Consider the following 21,075-nt stretch of genomic DNA (forward strand, 5'->3'; position numbering starts at 1 on the left):
TACTGTTATTATCCCCATTTTCCCGGTGAGAGAAGTGAGGCATGACCATCGGAATACAGTCATCCTCCATATCCGTGGGGTCCACGTCCACAGTTGGTTGATTCTGCAGATGCAGAACCTGTGAATACAGAGCACCAACTGTACCATGCCATTTTATATAAGGGACTTGAGCATTTTGGTACCTGTGGAGGTCCTGGAACCAATTCCCCATGGATACCAAGGGACAACTGTCCTTTGTTCAAGGTCACACAGCTTGAAGGTGGAGCTGGAATCCAGCTCTTGGTCAGCCTGTCTCCAAAGCCCAAACTTCTGACTTCCGCATGGGACAGCTTTCAAATGGCTTTAACTTATCCACTATTGTTCCTAGGAAATGAATAGAAAACCATCACACTGTAAAGAGTGTGAGCTTCCAATAGAAGCTCCTCTACCACAGACTAAAACCTCAAGGGCAGGGCAAAATGTAAGTCAAGCCACAGGCATATTAGTCTGCTGGGGCTTCCATAATAAAAAAGGCGGCTTGTACAAAAGAAATTTATTTTCTCACAGTGCTGGAGGCTGGAAGTCCAAGATCCAAGTGTCAGCGAGTTTGGTGTTTTCTGAGGCCTCTCTCCTTGGCTTACAGACTGCTGCCCTCTTGCTGCATCTTTTACATGGCTGCCCCTCTGTGTCTCTTTTTGTGTCCCAGTCTCCCTTCTTATAAGGACACCAGTCACACTGAATTAGGGCCCACCCTAATGGCCTCATTTTAATACAGTTACATTCTGAGGTTCTGGGGGTTAGGGCTTCAACATATGAATTTGGGGTGGACACAGTTCAGCCCATATCAACAAGTAATGCTTGGACCTCAGGAACAAGGCAGTTTAGGCATCCGAGATGAATTCCAGAGCCCTGTGAATGCCCCCATTCCCAGCTTTAATACTTGATTCACATTCTCCACCCCCATGTCTCCAACCTCACCTGCAGCGACCCTGTCAATACCCTGGCTTAGTCTCCTGTGGCTGCTGTGACAAATGGCCACAGACTTGGTGGGTTAAAACAACACACATTTATTCTCGTACAGTTCTAGAGGTCAGTAGTCCAAAGTCAGTTTCACCAGGCCAAAATCAAGATGTCAGCAAGGCTGTTTTCTTCTGGAGGTTCTGAGGGAAGAATCCATTTCCTCATCTTTTCCAGCTTCTAAATCTGCATCCCTTGCATTCCTTGGCTTGTGGCCCCTTCTTTCATCTTCAACCCAGCAGCAGAGCATCTTGCTTCCATATCACCTGTGTTGAATCTCCTTCTGTTTCCCTCTTATAAGGACCCTTGTGATTGCATTTAGGGCCTACCTGGATAATCCAGGCTAATCTTCTCAAGATCCTTAGCTGGGCCACATCTGCAGACTTTCTTTTGCTATCAGTATTCATAGGGAACTGACCGGATATCTTTGGGGGCCATTATCCAGCCAACCACAGTGATCGTTCCTCACACATGTCCTGGCTGCCCCATCTGTCCTGGAGGACATGATGTGTGTGAAAGGCCTTGGTTGAGCTGTAAAGGTCTTTTCTGCCTCAGGGCCTTTGCACAGTCTGTTGCTGCCACCTAGAACATCCATCTTTATACACACACATTCACGTATGGCCAATTCCTTCACATATTCAAGGTTTTGTCACCTCCTCAGAGAGGCCTTCCCACCAACCTATGTCAACCCTGTTTATTCTCTATCCCAGCACCCTGCCACTGATCACAGTTTGTAATTGCTTTATTACTTGTTAGTTTATGGGTTTCTTATCTGTCTCCCTGTTAGACTGTTAGCTCTATGAGAACATGGATGCATCCTGTTCTCCACTCCATCTCCAGCTCCTGGAAGCATACCTGCAGTGTGGGTGCTCCCTAAAGGATTGTTGGATGAAAAAATGCTATTAATAGATGACATTTTATCAGTTACACACCCATGGCCAGGTTTGAGTTTTATCCTTGAAGGTTCTTCCTCTGAGTATGCCTGTAGCTCAATATTCCCCAGATCCAACCATGACCTCTTTTTGGAAGGGTCCTATTTTCTAATCTCTCCAAAGCTTTCTGTGCCCATTGCTAGGACCTTCATGTGCTTCTTCCCATCTTTCCTGATCTGCACACTAGACTCACCCTAAGTCCCCAGGCAGCTGACTATTTTGATAGAATCAAAGAATTTCAGAGTAGGAAGGAATCAAACAGACCCAGGGTTGGCCAACTGTGACCCACCATCTGATTTCGTGAATCAAGTTTTCTTGGAACACAGCCAGCTCTGTCATGTATGTATTGTCTGTGGTTGCTTACTCACTGCAATGGCAGAGTTGAGTAGTTGCAACAGAAATTGTATGGCCCATAAACCCTATTTACCACCTGGCCCTTTACAGAAAAGGTTTGCCAACCCCTGAAATAGACCCTCAGATCCAAACCCACCCACTTTACAGATGAAGACACTGAGAGCCAGAACTTGACAGACCAGAACCAGGGTCCTGCTGTGAGCTCTTGGCAGATTCAGGACTAGAATTCAGTTCCTCAGAATCCTGAACAAACCAGGCTCTCCCACATACCCCACCATTCTCTTTAGCACCCAGCCCCTCCCCCGCAAGACTCCCTTTCCACTCTGGGTGGTCACCCTCATCACCAGCTCTGTCTTCAGCATTTTAGAAAGGCCCCGCCCATGTATGTCCTTCTTGAATCTGGGCCCAACAACCTTCCTGAGCTGACTTGTTCTCTTGACCCTGCAAGAAACCCATCTAGGCTTTCTTTTCCCTTCTAGAACCTCTGGTCCCACTCCTACAAACCTTCTCTTCAAAAGCCTTAGCGACAATTTTTTTTTAGGGTTTACTTCTTTTTAATTTCTTATTGAAATATAGTTGATTTACAATGTTGTGCCAGTCCCAGGCTCACAGCCAAATAATTCTTTTTCAGATTCCCTCCCTACTATAGGCTACTACAAGATATTGAGTAGAGGTCCCTGTGCTATACAGTAGGACCTTGTTGGTTATCTGTTTTATATATAGTAGTGTGTAATTTTAATCCTAAACCCCTGATTTATCCCTTCCCCCCTTTCCCCTTTGGTAATCATAAGTTTGTTTGCTATGTCTGTTAGTCTATTTCTGTTTTGTAATAAGTTCATTTGTATCTTTTTTTAGGTTTCACATATAAGTGATATCATGTGATGTTTGTCTTTGTCTGACTTATTTCATTCAGTATGATAATCTCTAGGTCCATCCATGTTGCTGCAAATTGCAATATTTCATTCTTTCTATGGCTGAGTAGTATTCCATTGTGCATATGTACCACATCTTCTTTATCCATTCATCTGTCAACGGACATTTAGCTTGTTTTCATGTCTTGACTATCATAAATAGTGCTGCTGTGAACATTGGGGTGCATGTATCTTTTCGAATTATAGTTTTCTCCAGATATATGCCCAGGAATGGGATCGCTGTATATAGAGTTATCATACGGTAACTCTATTTTTAGTTTTTTAAGACCATAGCAACAATTTTAATGGCCACTGGCCTGTTGAATGGACCGTGTCTCTCCTCTGTTCACCTCAGGCCACCTGCTCAGGGGTTATTAAACCTGGCTTGCTCCCAAATTTCCAGAGGAGCTTATTTAGAATACAGATGCCCAGGCCCCATCCCAGACCTGTTGAACCAAAACTCTGGGGGTCAAATTGAGGCCTTGGCAATTTTCACACACACACACCCCCTTCCTAACCTCCCCCAACCCTTGACCCTGCAAGATTCTGAGGTTGAGTCTACTTCACTAAGCCATGAGCTTCTTGGGCTTCCTCTAGGTTTTAGTTACTACAGACAACTTCAGAACAAAGTCCGTAGCCAGTGGAACACTGTTGTCTTAATAAATATATCAGGAGAATACAGTATTCTCCACCCTCTCCTTAACTCAAGACCCTAGCATTCTTTCCCATCTCCAACTCCTCCAAAAGAAACATCACAAATAACACTATTTTTCTTTCCTTCTGAGTAGCCAAGATAAGAAGATTTTTAGATGAGTTGCTGGCAAAGAATTCGTGAGCTTATGAACTATTGAGGTCAGAGTGACAAAAAGAAGGCAATGATGAAAGGGAAAAATAGGTACATAGAAAATTCCAGAAGAGGCCGGAATCCTGGGATTCAAGGTTTCTTACTCTGGTGCTCGCCGGCTGTCTTGGTAAAGGTGTTATTTTGAAGGCACTAGAGCCTCTTTTTCTCCTCTTTGGTATTCATCAGAAGTTGGCTGTGTGCCCTGGGCCTCAGCATCTAACATGAAAGGCAACCGCTGAAGGGCAGTCTGTGCTAGAGACGCAGCGCCCCCAGGGACCGGGAGTTGTGGGCTATGCTTTGGGGGGCACTGAGCAAAGGAAAGGCAGACCAGGGCTTGGGGGTGCTGCCTCTGAAAATACAACCCAGAGGGGCATTCTCTGAGTACCCAGGGCTGGTTTTAGCAGCAATGGAGACATGGTGACCAAAATAAGTCCTGCTCACCTGAGACCGTAGAATCCAATTCAATTTCAAGTCAGTGTGTTTATTGAGCTCCTGATTAGGTTTAGGTGATGGAGAGACTGAGAGAATGAGGACGACAGCCTAAGCAGCAGGCTGATCTGGGCAGAAATTCCCGGGGAGCCTGCCCCACAGGTCCATGGGTCCAGAAGCTTGATTTTATCTGTTTCACCCAGTAAGGAATTGATAAATCCTAGTCCATTTCATGAACACATTATTTATTAAGTGCTCACAGTCTGCCAGGCTTTGCCCTGGGAGTAAGGATGGGGCTGGATCGGTGAACCCAGCAGTTCCAGGTCCCTGCCCCATGGAGCTTACATTGTAACGTGGAATCTGCAAGGCTGATGGGTAAGGCCACTGGGGTGAGGGCTACCATGGGAGGGGTCCATGCTGGGAGGAGTCCTCAGGAGAAATGTTTAGGGAGAGGTGGGATTCGAACTGTGGTTTGAAGGTTAAGTGGGGTGTGGCTTTTTAAAGGGCTGGAGGCCTTACAGACAGGGGATTGAGCTGCATGAGCAGGAATGAAAATGGCATGCCATCAAAGGTTCAAGACGAGATCGGCTTCCCCTGGTGCTGGGAAGGAAGTTGGACAAGAGAACGTGGATGGGAACCACATGGGGTTATAACACATAGGCTATGTAGTCAAATGTCTTGGGTCTGACTCCCAGCTCTCGTACTTGCTAACCTTGTGATCCAGGGCATTTTACTTAACCTCAATAAACTTCATTCTCCTGATCTAGAAAATGGATAACTAGCTTGTAGGTTGGTCCTAAGCATTTAGATGAGATCATGAATGGGATTAACTGAGATGAATGTAAAAGCTGTTTAATCTTAACATTGGATAAATAGGTTGCTTTCTAAGAAAACTGGAACCTGCCACCAAAACTGGGGGGGAAGCTCGTGACATCTACATACTGTGAGGGGGTTGCTGCCTTGGGTAAATAAACCCTTTATTTACCAACCTTTTCTCCCTCCCGTGGCAGCCATGCTGGACTGAATAGCACCACCGGGGCTAGGGTGAGGCAAGATGGCTGCTAGAACATATTTACTTGATCTGACCCTCTTAAATTTTGCACCCAGGCGCCCCATGTGCCTCACCCTGGTCATAACCACGTTGAATGGTAGGACACCTGTTTGATCTACACCATGCGTTTCTCAAAGTGTGGCCCTTGGTCTACCTAAATCAATATCATATGGGCTGCTTATTAAAATTATATTCGTGGACCCTATGCAATCAGCATCACTGGAGATAAGGCCAGGGAATCTGCATCCCCCACCACACACACACACTCACACACACACACTCACACATTCACTCACACACACAGACACTCAAAATCAGGTGATTCTCAGGCCCTATACCATACCTTAGAGCAGAAGTTCTTCGAGTTTGCCCCTCCAGCCCGGCAGCATCAGCATGGCCCCAGAACTCATTAGAAGGGCAGATTCTTGGCCACCTCCCCTGATCTACTGAATCAGACCCTCTGGGGGTGGAGCCCAGCAATCTGCATTTTAACAAGCCCTCGGAGAATTCTGATGTGCGTTAAGGTCACCTGGGGGATGTTTTTAAACACTACCAATGTCCAGCCCAATCCTAGATAAATTAAATCAGAATTCCTGGGATAGGACTCAGGTATCAGTATTTTCCAAAAGCTCCCCTGCCCTCAATCCTAATGTGAGGATGGAGTTTATGATAATCACCAGAAGAAATAAGAAGATGGCACAAATGTATTACACTTCGAAAGTTATAGTTCAGCCTTAAGCATTATCTCGAGAATTCTGGCGGCGAGTTGCACCACTGCTGTGATCCCTTGAGCCCCGTGGGAGCAGGAGACTTCCCAAAGCTTCAGCGGTGTGGCCGAGGCCCCAAAGTGCCGCCCCTTCCTCCCCCGCACTTTGCTGGTAGTTCTGGGCTGCCCCGTCTCTCCGGGAAGGCTCCTCTGTTTCCAGAGGCTAAAGCCTGCTGGCGGCTTGGTGCTTGGGCAGAGCTGAGGCCTGGGAGAGCTCCAGAATGATGACAGGGAGCAGCTAGGGGTGGGAAGAGAGAGTTGGAGGACGATTTACGATTGGCCTCACCATGGGGAGCCCCAAGTCCTAAAAACCCCAGGAGTTGATTGGATTTTATACTGAGCACCCGACTCTGTGCATGGTGCTTTAAGTGAGTCATCTCCTTCATGTTCACATGACCGCCGAGGAAGATTACACTCACAGAAGAGTCACATCGTGGCCTTTCAGTCACATTATCCCCGTTTTGCAGATGAGGAAACTGAGGCCCAAAGACTCAGGAGAGCCTGCCCCGAGATCACCAGTGCGGTCCGGATGTCTCCAAAGGTCCTCCCACTTTGAATTGAGAGACAGGGGCTCCAGGGAAAAGGGGGTGGGGATAGGGAAGTGGGGGGGGGTCGGCGATGAGCGGTGGGGGTGGGTCTGAGCCGGCAGCTCCCGCCGCGGCCCCCCTAACGCGTCTCGTTCCCTCCCCCGCCGCAGGCCCTTCCTCGTGCTGCCGCCACTGATGGAGTGGATCCGGGTGGCCGTGGCGCACGCCGGCCACCGCCGCAGCTTCTCCATGGACAGCGACGACGTCCGCCAGGCCGCCCGGCTGCTGCTGCCCGGCGTGGACTGCGAGCCGCGCCAGCTCAGGTAGGGCGGCGGGCGGGAGATCGGGGGCGGCGGGGCGCAGGGAGGGCGCCCTTCCCCACACACCCAGCCCGCGTCCGGGTGCAGGGAGAGCGGCCGCAGCCCGTGGGGCTCGGGGCTGGTTGCGCCTGGGGCGGTATGCGCCGGCAGCCTTGCCGTCGCTGAGATCGAGGCTTCGCTGGTTTAAAGGACAGACGCCGGCTTAACAATGACCAGGTTCCTCGAGTTGCAGGGATGGAGGAGGACAGGAGCAAGGCTCTGTGGGAAGGCTCCTGATTCTTCGATTGCAAGATATCGGTGTGCCTTGATTCGATTCATATTCTTTCTTTTCTATTCTCCTTCTTCCTCTCTCTCCCTCCCTCTCCCCCTCCCTCCCTCTCCTTCCCTCTCTCCTTCTCTCCATTAGAAGTAAATTATTGTCTTCCTGTAGTTTTCTAGCAAAACCTTGCAGAGTAGAATTTCTGGCTGGGTCAGAGCCCGCCTGTGCTTTTTCACTTGCACGGGGATGGAGCGACTCTCCCACCATCTCTCACGCCTGCATCCAGGTCTCTCCTGCATCAGGGCGGGAATTATTCACGGACTGCTCAGAGACCCCCTGCAGGGGGGCTCACATTTATCCAAAGTGAAAGAAAGGAAACAACTCGCTCAGTTGAGTCAAAACCTGGTTCTAAACGCAGAAGATACAGACACACAGACATAGGTGTGTGTGCATATGTGGTGTACTTTCTTGACTCCCTGCACTGTTGTCCAGGTGGTCATTGTCACCATTTTCAAATCCCCATTGCCCACCAGATGAGACACTGTCCTTCCTCTAAAGTTCATCTAGCCTGTGATGTGGCCAGGCTGCAGAGATGTCCACCCTTCCAGGATATGATTGGAGGTCTTCAAGGAAAGAGAGGGTTTGCAGTATGAAGTATAGCCCATTGAAGGCCCAGAGATGACCCGCAGCCCAGGAACATGCAGGGGCCTGATGGACGTCAGCAAGCATTTATTGAATGCTTACCATAAGCTGAGCACTGTTCTAAATGCTTTACACAGATTAATTAATATTGAATATTCTCCAGCCTGTATGAAGTGGGCATTATTATTATGCCCACTTTACAGATAAGGAAACTGAGGCACAGATAGGTTAAGTTACATGCCCAAGGTCACAGGACTTGTAAGTGGTGGAGCCAGGATATGAATTCAGGCAGCCCAGACCCCCAGGCCCCCATAGTTCTAACCACTGAGTTGTACTTTCTTCAGGTTTCTGTCTAGACAGAATCTGTCTGTGCCACCATCCCTTACATCTTGTCACCTAGAATAACAAGAGGTCTCAGGGAGAGAGACAAGGGAGCAGCCACTTATTGAGCACCTACTATGTGCCTGTTATTAACTGCAACAAGAGATTTGCATTCATTACTTGTCTCCTTTGAGCCCTGAAGCAGCCTCCTGAGGTTAGTATAAGCTTCCCATTTTAACAGATTGGGAAGCCGTTGCTGGGACAGCTTATAGGTGGAGATATCAGGGATGCGATCTTTGTAGCTCGTATTCCAAAACCCATCCTCTGCCCACCAGATTCTCCTGCCTCCTGTTTCATGGGCATGGCTACGCTTCCTGCAGGCTCACTCCCACTGCCCGTGCTCACTGTCCCCAGCTCCGATCTGGGATGACCTTCAGACTCCAGCTCTCTTCCTTGCAGCAAACCTGAAACTGCTGGGTGGCAGGGAAAGTAAGATGCTTCCTTAACTCTTGCCGACAAAGCACTTTTTGTTTGTCATGCTCTCAGGAAACCCCACAGCCTAAAGGTTAGGAGTCTGGGCTCCAGAGTCCTGTTGCCTGGGTCCAAATCTCACCACCATGGCTAATTAGCTGTGCAACCTTGGGCAAGCTCGTTAACCTCTCTGGACCTTTTTCCCCACCCATACATGAACATAATAATAGCAGCTCCCTCGGAGATTGGTGCAAGCACAAAGCAGGGTCATGAACATGAAGGACCCACACAGACAATGCCTAAAAGGAAGTGAACATTACCCTAAACCTCTATTATCCCTGCAGTAATAATGCAGGCTCATACCTAGGTATTGCTTTATCTTTTCTTTTTAAATAAATTTATTTATTTGTTTATTTATTTATTTATGGCTGTGTTGGGTCTTCGTTGCTGCGCGGGCTTTCTCTAGTTGCGGTGAGCGGGGGCTACTCTTTGTTGTGGTGCGCAGGCTTCTCATTGCGGTGGCTTCTCCTGTTGCGGAGCACAGGTTCTAGGCACGTGGGCTTTAGTAGTTGTGGCACGTGGGCTCAGTAGTTGTGGTGCACGGACTTAGTTGCTCTGCGGCATGTGGGATCTTCCCTGACCAGAGATCGAACCCATGTCCCCTACACTGGCAGGGGGATTCTTAACCACTGCGCCACCAGGGGAGTCCCGGTATTGCTTTATCTTAACACTTTCTCATGTGAGCCTCAAAACAAACACTCTTGCTATCTGGGAAGGCAGTGCTTCCCTATTTTACAGAGGAAGAGATCAAGACCAACAAGATTAGGTAACTCTTCCAGCGTCACACAGGTACTAAGTGACAGAGTTAGGAGCCGAATATCAAACCCAGACACCCAGAGATATAACCAACTTTTCTGGTCCTCACCCTAGACCTAGAGTCAGCCCTCTTGGTGGATGCTGATAACCTTCTTCCAGACGCTTCTATTTCATATGCTAATTCCATAGACTGAACAGGAGCTCCAAGGGCTGCTGTCATCTCTATGCTCTTTCCCCAACACAGAGCTTTTGCTACATGGTCTAGTGACCAGATATGTGCCGTTTGACAGTCACACCAAGGATTTCCATTTCAATGTCTGTCCAGTTTGAGGCATCAGCCCTGCCATTCGGGATGTGATTGTGATCACCTGGCAGGCCAAGATGCACACAGTTAGAGCAGCGAAACAAAGGAAGTCAGTTCCACTTGAGTCTCTAGGCTATTTTTAGTGATTTACCTCGCAATTCTTGACTCTTTTGTCTCCAGGATGATGATTTGTGTGTACAAACTATACGAATTGATTGTTCCAGCCAAATTTTCATCATTTGGAAATCATATTCCAAGAGAAAACTAAAATATAGTGTTTCATTATAAATTTTCCTAAATCGTAAGTGTAAGACAAGTTCCATTAACTAGACCAAATTCAGTACGTGATACAATGAGCCAGTTTGTTTTTGTTTTTGTTTTTAAGAGTACCTATTTTTCAGTCTGGTCAACATACAGATACATCTATACATATATCTCCCAATCACATTTAGTGTGACGTGAAGTAGGAATTACTGTCTCCAGTTTTCAGGGGATGGGATCAAAGAAGTTTTGTTCATTCAGATAGCCAACAAATAAGTATTGGACGCCGACCTTGCACTAACAGTCTTCATGGTGTGCCATCCCCAACAATTCCGCAAGGCAGACTTTATTATCCCATTTTACAGATAGAAGCACTGAGGCTAGTTGCGGTTATGGGACTTGTCCAAGGTCACACAGCTACTGTGAGGCAGATGAGGTGTGGGATGGAGGACTTGGCAAGTGGACTTGTCTTTCTACCCTCTCAAGACATTCATCTTCAAAGTTGCCAGGCAGGCTCCTAGTTCTGACTCATTTGGAGCCAAACATACCTCTCTACGTAATCAGCCTTAGAAAAGTGTGGGTAGTTTGGTGTTCTAACAGATGCGGGAACTTGGGACGTGGTGTTGGCAGCTGGAGTGTCAGTGACTATTAGCACATGTAATTACCTACCAGCTGGCTGAGGCTTCCTCGTGGGGAGGCAGCCTGGACACCAGCCGGGACAGAGCAAGCAGAGTCCAGGAATTCCAGGTCTGACGCTCGTGCTACACTGGTTTTCACAGTGACCTTGGTCAGTCCTGTGGGAGCTCTGCTTTCGTCTTTATTCTGCTACAGCAAAGCCTCACCGTGGCTATTGGGTTTATACCAAAGGAACACCATTTAATGCAGCTGCAGATTGTAAGCTGACAGAGGTGACCCATTTATTCTTCCTTAATTAAAGTATCAGATCATTGAAACCTGGGAATTTGGGCCCTTTCTTTTCTTTTTCATGTCCTTCGGGAAGTGGGGGAGGAGGGAAGTGAGAATAAAGGGAAGAACAAATAATACATCCTGGAGCAGTTTGTACATTTTCTTATTAGGCTTTGTACATTTTCTTATTAATAACTGGTTTTGAAACATTTCAGAAATACAAAGAGTGAATACTGTTGTTTTCCCCATATTTTTAAGGGGCAGTTTTTCTGCTCCAGAGTGAGGCTGTGTTAAAATAACGATAGTAAGGGGTGTTCTCAAATCCTATCGGAGCTGATAAACGACACCTACCAACAAGAATTGGGGGTTGTTAGAACGAGGAACTCACTCCAGGAAATGGTTCATCTTTTTGCAAGCGTTTCTTAGATTCAAACCAGATTTGGAGCAGACCAGAATGGATGTTTGGGGTGATAGGATGCTAAGAGTATCAGGACGGAGACCTGGGTCATTATGTTCTTTCCTTTGCTCTTCTGGTACATTGTTTTTGAGCACCTAAGGCCAAACCCCACACTAGATGCTCTCACCTGGGTCTGTTGCTTTCTAACGGGTCGCCTCTGGTAGGTCACCTTGCCCATCTCACAGGGCCAGGTTCATCCCCTGTAAAGACGGGGGTGACAGCTGCTTCGTGGGGTGGGGAACCTCAGTAAGAGGTCACATATGAATTTTAAAAATTGCACCACCGCTTGGTCTGCCCCTTTTAACCCTTCCCAGGTCTCCTTGGCACCTCTTGAGGTTAATAGGTTTTGTTATTTGTCTGGTTTGGGTCAAGGTAGGTTCTAAGGCAAAGTTCATGCCACAGCAGCACCTGAAGTGAAATTCTGGTGCCTCTGAGACAGCCCTATAAGGACAGCTGGAAGTTCGGGCTCATTTGCCAAACATGGGCCGAAAATGTATTGGGTGCTGATGGCCCACCAGAACCTGTGTGGGACCCAGGGACACCAAGTCAGGGAAAACCCAGCTGCTGCCCATCACATAGGAAGCAGCCCTGGTGCTGCTGGAGCCACTGGTCCCCGTTCCTGTAAGCACCCGTGGCCCTTTAAGAAGAGGATCACCCAGACGAGGGGAATTCCAGCCCTTGGTGCCAGAAGGAAAGATGCTGTCCACCCATTCCTTGCCCCATCTGTATGGAGCCAGGTCTTATTCTGGGCTCAGAGGAGATGGAGTCCCTGGGACTTACTTGCTGCTGGGGAGACACCAGTAATAGACAGTAGCCAACAGATTAGCAAAATAATCTTACAGAGTCTGAGTACTACAAAGAAAGTGAAACAGAGTCTGGGATAGAGAGGAATTGAGGAGAAAAGAACAGGGCACCTTGGGAACTCGGAGAGGAAGGGACAGTGTCACAGGCCTGCTGTAAAGGAATACTTGGTATCCTGGCCAGTGGCTTATGGAGAAAACTGGGGGCTGGGGGGTGGGGGCAGATCTGGAGCCGCACCCACGCCAGCCATTTCCCTTGGTCAAGTCCACATCGACCCCTGAATTCAGACCTGGGCCTCCCTGTTCTCTCCCTCAAAAGGTCACCTGCAGAGGCCGAGCACCTGGGCCCTGCACGCGGCTCTGTGGGGCCCTGGAAGCCTCCCCAGCCTCTCAGAGCCGGACCCACGCTCTCCTCTCCCCTGGAGAGCCCTTGTCCTTGCTGCTCCCCAGCCTCTCCGGCTTGAAGTGCAGCCTCGCGATGCCAGCTCCTTCACCTCCAGCGGGCATTAAGCCTGTGCTGCCAGCCCCCGCGTGACCCCGTTGGAACCACTGCTACCCCTGCACTGATGTCAGTGCATTAGCGCCTCCTGCGAGCCAGGAAGCTGCCCTCTCCCTGACCCCAGGAGGGCTGCTCTTGGGCTCAGCTGTCCTCCCTAACAGTGTCAGGGACAGGCCACAGCACAGCTCCAGGAGCCGAGCTGGCGAGGCCACCCTGCACTCAGCAGACACAGGCCAAGCACCCACTGTGCACCTGGCCTATTGTGAGCTAGACTGGAGGTGGGTGGGCAGAGAGGTCGAAGGGATTACAGAAAAATCTGGTAAACGCTCTAATAGAAGGCAGTAAAGATCTAGGTCTGGGAGAGCTCGAAATGCAAGAGGTACCGTTTAATCTGAATACTGAAGAACAAACAGATTTATCAGGTAGAGAAGTTGAAGCTAGGAGAGGAATGGAGAAACAGCATTAGAAAAAATAAGTCCACACAGAGGGAACCATGTATGTAAAGGGCAAGGTGAGAATGTGTGTTGGAGGAAACAAGGAATTCAAACTGAGAACACAGGGTTCAACCAACACTGCTCTGAGCACCTCCTGTGGGCCAGGCCCTGGACCAGGCATTGGCTACAGCGCAGAAAGCCGGGCTGAATTCCGCCCAGGGAGGGCCTTGTATGCCATGCCGAAGACTTTTGACTATATTCTGCAGGAGGTAGGAGCCATCACAGATGATTAAGTATGGGACTGACATCAGAGTTGTATTTTAGAAAGGGGGGCTGGTGGTGACAGGGAAGATGGGCTGAGGTGGGCCGGGGCCTCGAGTCAAGAAGTTCTTGCAGAGATCCAGGTGAGAGATGCTGACAGCCAGAGTGATGCAGAATCAGAGGGGATGGAGAGATGCTAGAGAAACAGAGAAGGTAGAAGCAGCAGGACTTGGGGGCACATGTCGGTGGGGGAGGGACGGAGCAGTGTTAGAGGTGGCCCTGGTGGGCGGCGGGGAGAGGGGCCTGGGGAGTTAGTGTTTCATGGGTACCGAGGTCCGGTTTGGGAAGATGAAAAGTTCTGCAGCTGGATGGTGGTGATGATTGCGCAACAACGTGAATGTACTTAATGCCACAGAACTGTACACTTAAGATGTTAAACGGTCAATTTTTATGTTATATATACTTTACCACAATTTGAAAGGTTAGTCCTGGTGTGTTATCAAGTGAAAACGGTCATAAAGAATAGTGTATGACATGTCACCCTGTGTGAAACATATACATGAGTATTTGCTCTCCGTGCTCAGGCTGCGTCCGAGAGGGTAGGTATGAAGCCAATGACCAGAGTCATACCAAGGAGGGGAATTAGAAACCTGGCTATATCGGTTTCCTATGGCTGCTGTAATGAAGTACCACAGACTGGGTGGCTTCAAGCAGTCATTACTGTCTCACCGTTCTGAAGGCTAGAGTCCAGAATCAAGGTGTCGGCAGGACCGTGCTCCCTCCGAAGTGTCTGGAGGCGGATCCTTCCTTTCCCTTCCAGCTTCTGGTAGCCCCCGTGGTCCTTAGCTTGTGACAGCATCACTCCGATCCTTGCCTCCTTCTTCACAGGGCTGTCTTCTCTCTGTTTCTCTGTCCAAATTTCCATCTTCCTGTAAAGGTCACCAGTCATGCTGGTTGAGGGGCCACCCTAATGACCTCATCTAGTTTGATGGCATCTGCAAAGACTCTGTTTCCAAATAAAGTTACATTCACGTCACAGATGCAGGGTAGGGTGGTTAGGACTTCAACATATCTTTTGGGGAGTACATAATTCAACACAGGAGTACAGAGATGGGAGGGAAACTTACTTGACTGTTGGACTTTGTAGCATGTACACGTGATACCTCTTCCCCTCACCAAACTTTTATGTTAAAAATTGACTCTGAGGGCTTCCCTGGTGGCGCAGTGGTTGAGAGTCTGCCTGCCGATGCAGGGGACACGGGTTCATGCCCCGGTCCGGAAAGATCCCACATGCCACGGAGCGGCTGGGCCCGTGAGCCATGCCCGCTGAGCCTGCGCATCTGGAGCCTGTGCTCCGCAACGGGAGAGGCCACAACAGTGAGAGGCCCGCGTACAGCAAAAAAAAAAAAAAAAATTGACTCTGAGGGGAGTGTGTAGCTAGGGATGCTTTTAACAAGTACAGGACAAGGATAATGTCAGAGAAGTAATAATGGGGTCAGTTTTGAAAATGCTGAGTGCCAGATGCTGCCCACTTGGTTGTCCATGGAAATGAGAGTCTGTGTCAGGCTCGTCCATTGGAGGAAGGTTGCCAGGGAATTAAGTGCTTGTGTTATCATCTGATTAGAGGAGAAGCAGAGCAGAGTGGCTAGGAATGCAGGCCCTGCAGCCTGACTGCCTGGGTTCCAATCTTGGCTCAACTGCTTACGCTCTGTGTGACCTTAGGCAAGTTACTCGCCTCTCTGGGCCTCAGTCTCTGTATCTATATAATAGGCACAATAGTATGCCCACCTCCTAAGGTTATAGGAAGAATTAAGTAAAATAATATATATAAAACATTTAACACCATGTAGCATGAAAACCATGTAGCATACTTGTGTCATAGTAAATGCACATTAAATATTAGTGACTATCCTTACTGCCCTACCCTGGACCAAGAAGGTCAGCTCCTCTCGATTGCCAAAACCAATCGCCTCAACTTCCTCTGAGAGAGAGGAGAAATATATATCTTGAAGAGATGTGCTAGTCGACCGTCAGGAATATGGTTTGTAGCCCACGCTGCAGTCAGGTGTGTCTTGGCCCTTCTACCACTGCTGGTGGCTCAGTCCCCCCAGCGTGCAGGAAGACAACCGGGGCTGACGGGCTTGGGGGCCACTGTCCCTATTCCAGTGACTTTAGAGTTCCTCTGGATACTCAAGTTTTATATTTTCTCTGACGTGTGAGATTTTTGAAAGCCATCATTGGCTGGAGTCCTGAACCTTGTAAGCAGTTGATCATACATCACCAGCTGCATTTGCAATCTTGGATGAAGTCACTAGCAGGAAGAGATGAAAGAAGGGAAGAAAGACACGTAGACAACAAATATGGTCCCTCATCAGTGGGGTCTTGTCCCAAGTGAGCAGAGGTTAGGGGAGGGGGGCATAGAATATTTCCGAAGAAAGAGTCACAGCTTGGACTTTATCTCAGAGAGTAGCCTCCTTCTCTCTTTAGGGCTGGGCCAGAAATCAGTTTCCTTGATTGGGGTGCCTACCACAGGGCCTGGCACATAGCTGGGGCCCAGTAAATCCTTGTCGAATGAATGAATGATGCAAAAGGCTGTCATCAAGTGTGTTGGTGATACTAGAAGTGACAGACTAAGACGTCCTGGACTAATTCAGAGGCAAAAAGGCTTCAACATGGAAACAGTGGTAGGTAGGTGAGATGCAGGCGTGGAACTCAGAAGAGAGGTCTTAACTAAAGAGGCTTTTGCGGGGTACGCTGGCAGACTAGTGGCCCCTGAAGTCATGGGTAGGGCCGAAGCCCAGGAAAAGGACCAACGAAGAGGCATCATCATGAGATGAAGGAAGAGGACTCCCAGGTCCAAGAACAGCCTGAAGAAAGCAAGGTAGCAGACTTAGGAAACTAAGGTGGGGAGGGGTCACCAGGATCCAAGGCTACCCACAGGCAGAGAAAATGCAGACCGAAAGGAGGCCACAGGGCTCGACAGTGCAGGAGCCACCAGCTCCCTTAACGGCAGTTTCGACAGCCCGGTGTGGGCAGAGACCAGATTGCGGCAGCAGACAGTTTGCCGACACTTGGAATTTGTTTGGCGTTTCCAAGTGTTAAAAGCAAAAAAAAAAAAGAAACACATTTGGTGCTTACAGCAACACAGAGAACTACATCTTAAATGGCATTTGGGGCTCACTTCCAAACTGGGGCTTCAGATTCAGGCTGGCAGCTTGAGAGTATATAGTTTGCCATATGGGATTTGGCTTCCTGGGAACAGGGATTTTGTGTTGGGGGGGGGGTTTCCCCTCTTGAGTCTGTTAAATTTCTGTCAAAGATGCTTATTTACTTACCTGTGAGCAAATCTCCCAAAGTCTAGGTTAAAATATTAGTTACACAGGAGCATTATCTTCCCTTAGCAATTAGCCAGCCAACCAGTACTTACTGCAAAGCCATGTCCTTACACAAAGTCCTTCATATAAGGTCATGACAGTGGTGTTTTGGGGTAACAATGAAAGAGTGGGTACCATCCTTCAGAAAGTTTGCAGTCATCACAACGTTTGGAGCATATGTGCCATTTTTCCAAAGTGAACTAGCCTCTCATCAGCTCATTAAATCACCCTATGAAAGGTTAAGAACCACCAGACTGGGTGATCTCCAAAGTCCTTTCTAACTCTGAAGATTATTCAGTTTTGTGGTCTGATGTTCTGTGTGCAAATGGCGGTGACACTTTTCCCTGTGCAGGAAACTGAGGCATGCAGAAGGTGAAGGAAATGAGCGGAGCTTCAGCTCACGTCTCTCCCATATCTCACAGAATAACAGAGGGAATGATTGCGAGTCGTGGGCCAGACACTGTCCTGGGTGCTTTTTGCACTGCGTTCAGTTTCCCCCAACTGCATGAGAGACTTTATTTTCCTCTTCACACCTGGGGAAACCGGGGCTCTGGGAGGTTGGGAAACCTGCCCACCATCACATGTAGAAAGAGCCCCATCTTGGATTTGAACCAAGTCTGTCTGACTCCAAAGCCCAAGTTCTCTCCACTAAAAAAGTAACTCCAATCAAAGAATTGGCATTGGGAAATGGGAAAGTAACTTTTGAGTGAGGCCCACTGGTTCACCTTGGAAGGATTAGCTTCCAGCCTTAGTTTCCCTTAGGAATTTGGATGCCCGTCTGTCTCTTGTGTCAACCTACATTGTCAGCATCGTCCGAGGCCAAGGATCCCTGTAAAGAATTAACGTAGAAATAGTCCAAGAAATGTATGGAAAAGGCTCAACCTCACTAGTAATCCTAGAAATGCAATTCAAAACCACAACCCAGTATGCATTTCATAACCGTTAGATTGGCAAAAACAATTAAAGTCTGACGATATCAGATTTGAGAAAAGATATAGAAACGTGAGAACTCTTAAACATCACCAGAGGGGACTCTGAATCCACTTCCAAGTAAACTTGAAAACACATACCTAAACACATATCTAAGTCTATACCCTACAGAAACTCTCCCATATGTACAAAGATGTTCATGGAAGCAGTGTTTGTAATAGCAAAATACAGAAAAAGAGAAAGGAACAAGCTTTCTACAGGAGAATGGATGAATAAATGCTGGTATGTTCATTCACGGGAATACAAAGTAGCTACGAAAATAAATGAACTAGAGCTACATGTTATTATATAATTAAATCCCAGAAACATAATATTGTGCAAAAAAAGCAAGTTGAGGCAGGATTTGGGTACAGTGCTAACATTTATATAAAGCTTACCAACATGCAAAACAGTCTATATATTATTAGGAATTCATAAAAGTAGTAGAAAGTATAAAGCATGACAGTGATGATAAATGTCAAATTCAGGGAAGATGGTAATCTCAGGAAGGTAGAAGAGATGATGGAATCAAGAAGAGTGTGCAGAGGCCTTTGTACTTGTAGTATTTTATTTTTTCAGCTGGGTTGGGTGGTGAACATGTAGGCATCATTGTACTACTCTATATTTTATGTATGCCTAAAATAACCTATTAACAATAAAAGTTACTTAGCTGGTGTTTGCAACAGCACATTCAGAAGACCAATTCTGGGATATTTATAAGCATTATTTTAAAAGTTGTAAGTGGTTCAGTAAATTTGGGAAACACTGGCTTAAATAAAATTAAACAGGCTTTTAAAAAATTCTCCGTGTTTTTTTTTATTTTTTGTTTTATGTTGTGTATTTTATTTTATTTATTTATTTATTGGCTGCGTTGGGTCTTTGTTGCTGCGCGGGCTTTCTCTAGTTGCGGCGAGCGGGGACTACTCTTCGTTGCAGTGCACTGGCTTCTCATTGAAGTGGCTTCTCTTGTTGCGGAGCACGGCTTCTAGGTGCTCCGGCTTCAGTAGTTGCAGCACGCAGGCTCAGTAGTTGAGGCACGCAGGCTCTAGAGCATGCGGGCTTCAGTAGTTGTGGCACAGGGGCTTAGTTGCTCCACCACACGTGGGGTCTTCCCGGACCGGGGATGGAACCCATGTCTCCTGCATTGGCAGGCGGATTCTTAACCACTGTGCCACCAGGGAAGTCCCTCTCGGTGCTTTTAACATCCTGTCTTTCTTGTAAATCCCCAAAAGAAGGTTATCCTATTAAGTTCTTTTACCATAGATGAGGAGTCAGCAAACTAGAGCTGCCTGCCACCTATTTTTGTAAAAGAAGTTGTATGGGGAAATAGCCGTACCCCTTTGTTTAGCATTGTTTATGACTGCTTTCACCACCGTAGCACAACTGAGTAGTTACGGCAGAGACCACATGGCCCATGAAGCCCAAAATGTTTACTTTGGCCCTTTACAGAAATAATGTGCAGATCTGTCATAGAGCAGTTTATGGCACTGGTGTTACTGGGAATTAATTTTGGGATTGTAACACTAGAACTTTGCCCTTACACCTCAGGAACTGGTATGTTTATTTGTGAAAATTGTTATAAAGAAGACTATCCTTTCTTTCTAGAATTCCTTGGAAGATGGTGTTTCATCTTGGAATCTCCAGCACCTAGTGCAATAGCCCGCATATATTTAGTGCTTCCTGTGTGCTTCGTGGAATTGATTTAAATTAAAGAACCATTTGTGGAATGGATTAATTAGGATATAGATTCATTAGCTGTAACAGACATGCGAAGTACCTGTGGCTTGGATAAGAAAGGAGCTTAAAATTTTCCTCATCTAACAATCCAGGCATAGGCAGTCTGGGCTGTTATGGCAACTCCAGGTCAGGGTCCCAGGTACCTTCCCTCTTGTTGCTCTGTGGTCCCTTAGGTGATACCTTTCTTTGCATGGCCGGGCATGGCTGGCCCCACCCACCAGAACTACATCTATCTAGTGGGAAGAGGGAATGTAAGATAGGGCATGCCCCGGAGATTGCACACCATCACTCCCCCTTACTCCCTATTGGCCAGCACTTAGTCAGGTGGCCATGTCTAGCTGCAAGGGAACCTGGGAAATGTAGTCTTTATCTGGGCAGCCACGTGCCCAGCTAAAAATTCAGGTCCTACAACACATAAAGGAGGTAAAGGATTCTGGGGGAGAGCAATGAGTCTCTGCCAAAAAAGGATACATTAAGGGCTGCCAAAATCAAAGGTGACTCCTTTCTGTAGGGATAGGCCTTATTTTCAACTCTTTTAAAATAAGCCGTGGGCTTCCCTGGTGGCGCAGTGGTCGAGAGTCCGCCTGCTGATGCAGGGGACACGGGTTCGTGCCCCGGTCCGGGAAGATCCCACGTGCCACGGAGCGGCTGGGCCCGTGAGCTATGGCCGCTGAGCCTGCACGTCCGGAGCCTATACTCCGCAATGGGAGAGGCCACAACAGTGAGAGGCCCACGTACCACAAAAAAAAAAAAAAAAAACAGAAACAAAAACAAAATAAGCCGTGATGCCAGAGCAAGAGACATGTAACTCTGCTTCATTATTTTCTACTCAAAGTAACATGACAGCACGTTCAGATGTAACACGCTAGTTTTGTTCTCCTAGCCCTTGCATTTGAGATGTCTTTTTTCACGTATTTGAACAGACCCAGAATTTCTTTTTTGGTGAGGAGGTAAACAAAGTGGGTTTTGCCACTAACTGAGCATTTACTTCTAAGAAGGAGAAAGCTTCCAGATCCCTTGCTATATCTCACGAGGCAGAAGATTGGCTGGGAGAAGGATGTGGAATCACACTTTTGTTACATTATTCAAGGCAGGTTTAATGAGCTGGCTCTTTTCTGTACTTTAGTAGCAGCATTAAACAGCAAGTGGGCACGATTGTTGGACAAAGATTTCTCCTAGGAACTTTGCAAGCATTGCATGTTCCAGTTGCAACAATCATATAATTTTCTTACAAAGGTGCACGGAGATCTCGGTGTGACTTACTTGAGTACAAAGTGGTCTCAATTTTTCATCTTTTTGCTACCCAGAAGAGAAGGAAAAACTCATTACTGGGGGGACTTGTAGGCTCTGAAAAGGAATTTGGCTTCCTTGGGAAAATGTGTTGAGGAGGGGGGCCAGGGGCCTCTATCCAAGTGAAGCCTAGAGTCCTCTGAT

General features: G+C 47.6%; 1 protein-coding gene across 2 annotated transcripts in view; it reads left to right on the forward strand.

Moving 5' to 3' along the window:
• ABTB3 (ankyrin repeat and BTB domain containing 3) overlaps positions 1 to 21,075 on the forward strand; it is a 305,219-nt gene that overhangs the window by 227,258 nt on the left and 56,886 nt on the right. For both annotated transcript variants that reach the window (XM_060023901.1, XM_060023902.1), the window contains one exon: positions 6,981 to 7,133. In XM_060023901.1, coding sequence (XP_059879884.1) covers positions 6,981 to 7,133 — 153 coding nt within the window. The remainder of the gene's footprint in view (positions 1 to 6,980; positions 7,134 to 21,075) is intronic.

The sequence above is a fragment of the Delphinus delphis genome, chromosome 11, assembly GCF_949987515.2.
Source record: "Delphinus delphis chromosome 11, mDelDel1.2, whole genome shotgun sequence".
Lineage (NCBI taxonomy): Eukaryota > Metazoa > Chordata > Mammalia > Artiodactyla > Delphinidae > Delphinus > Delphinus delphis.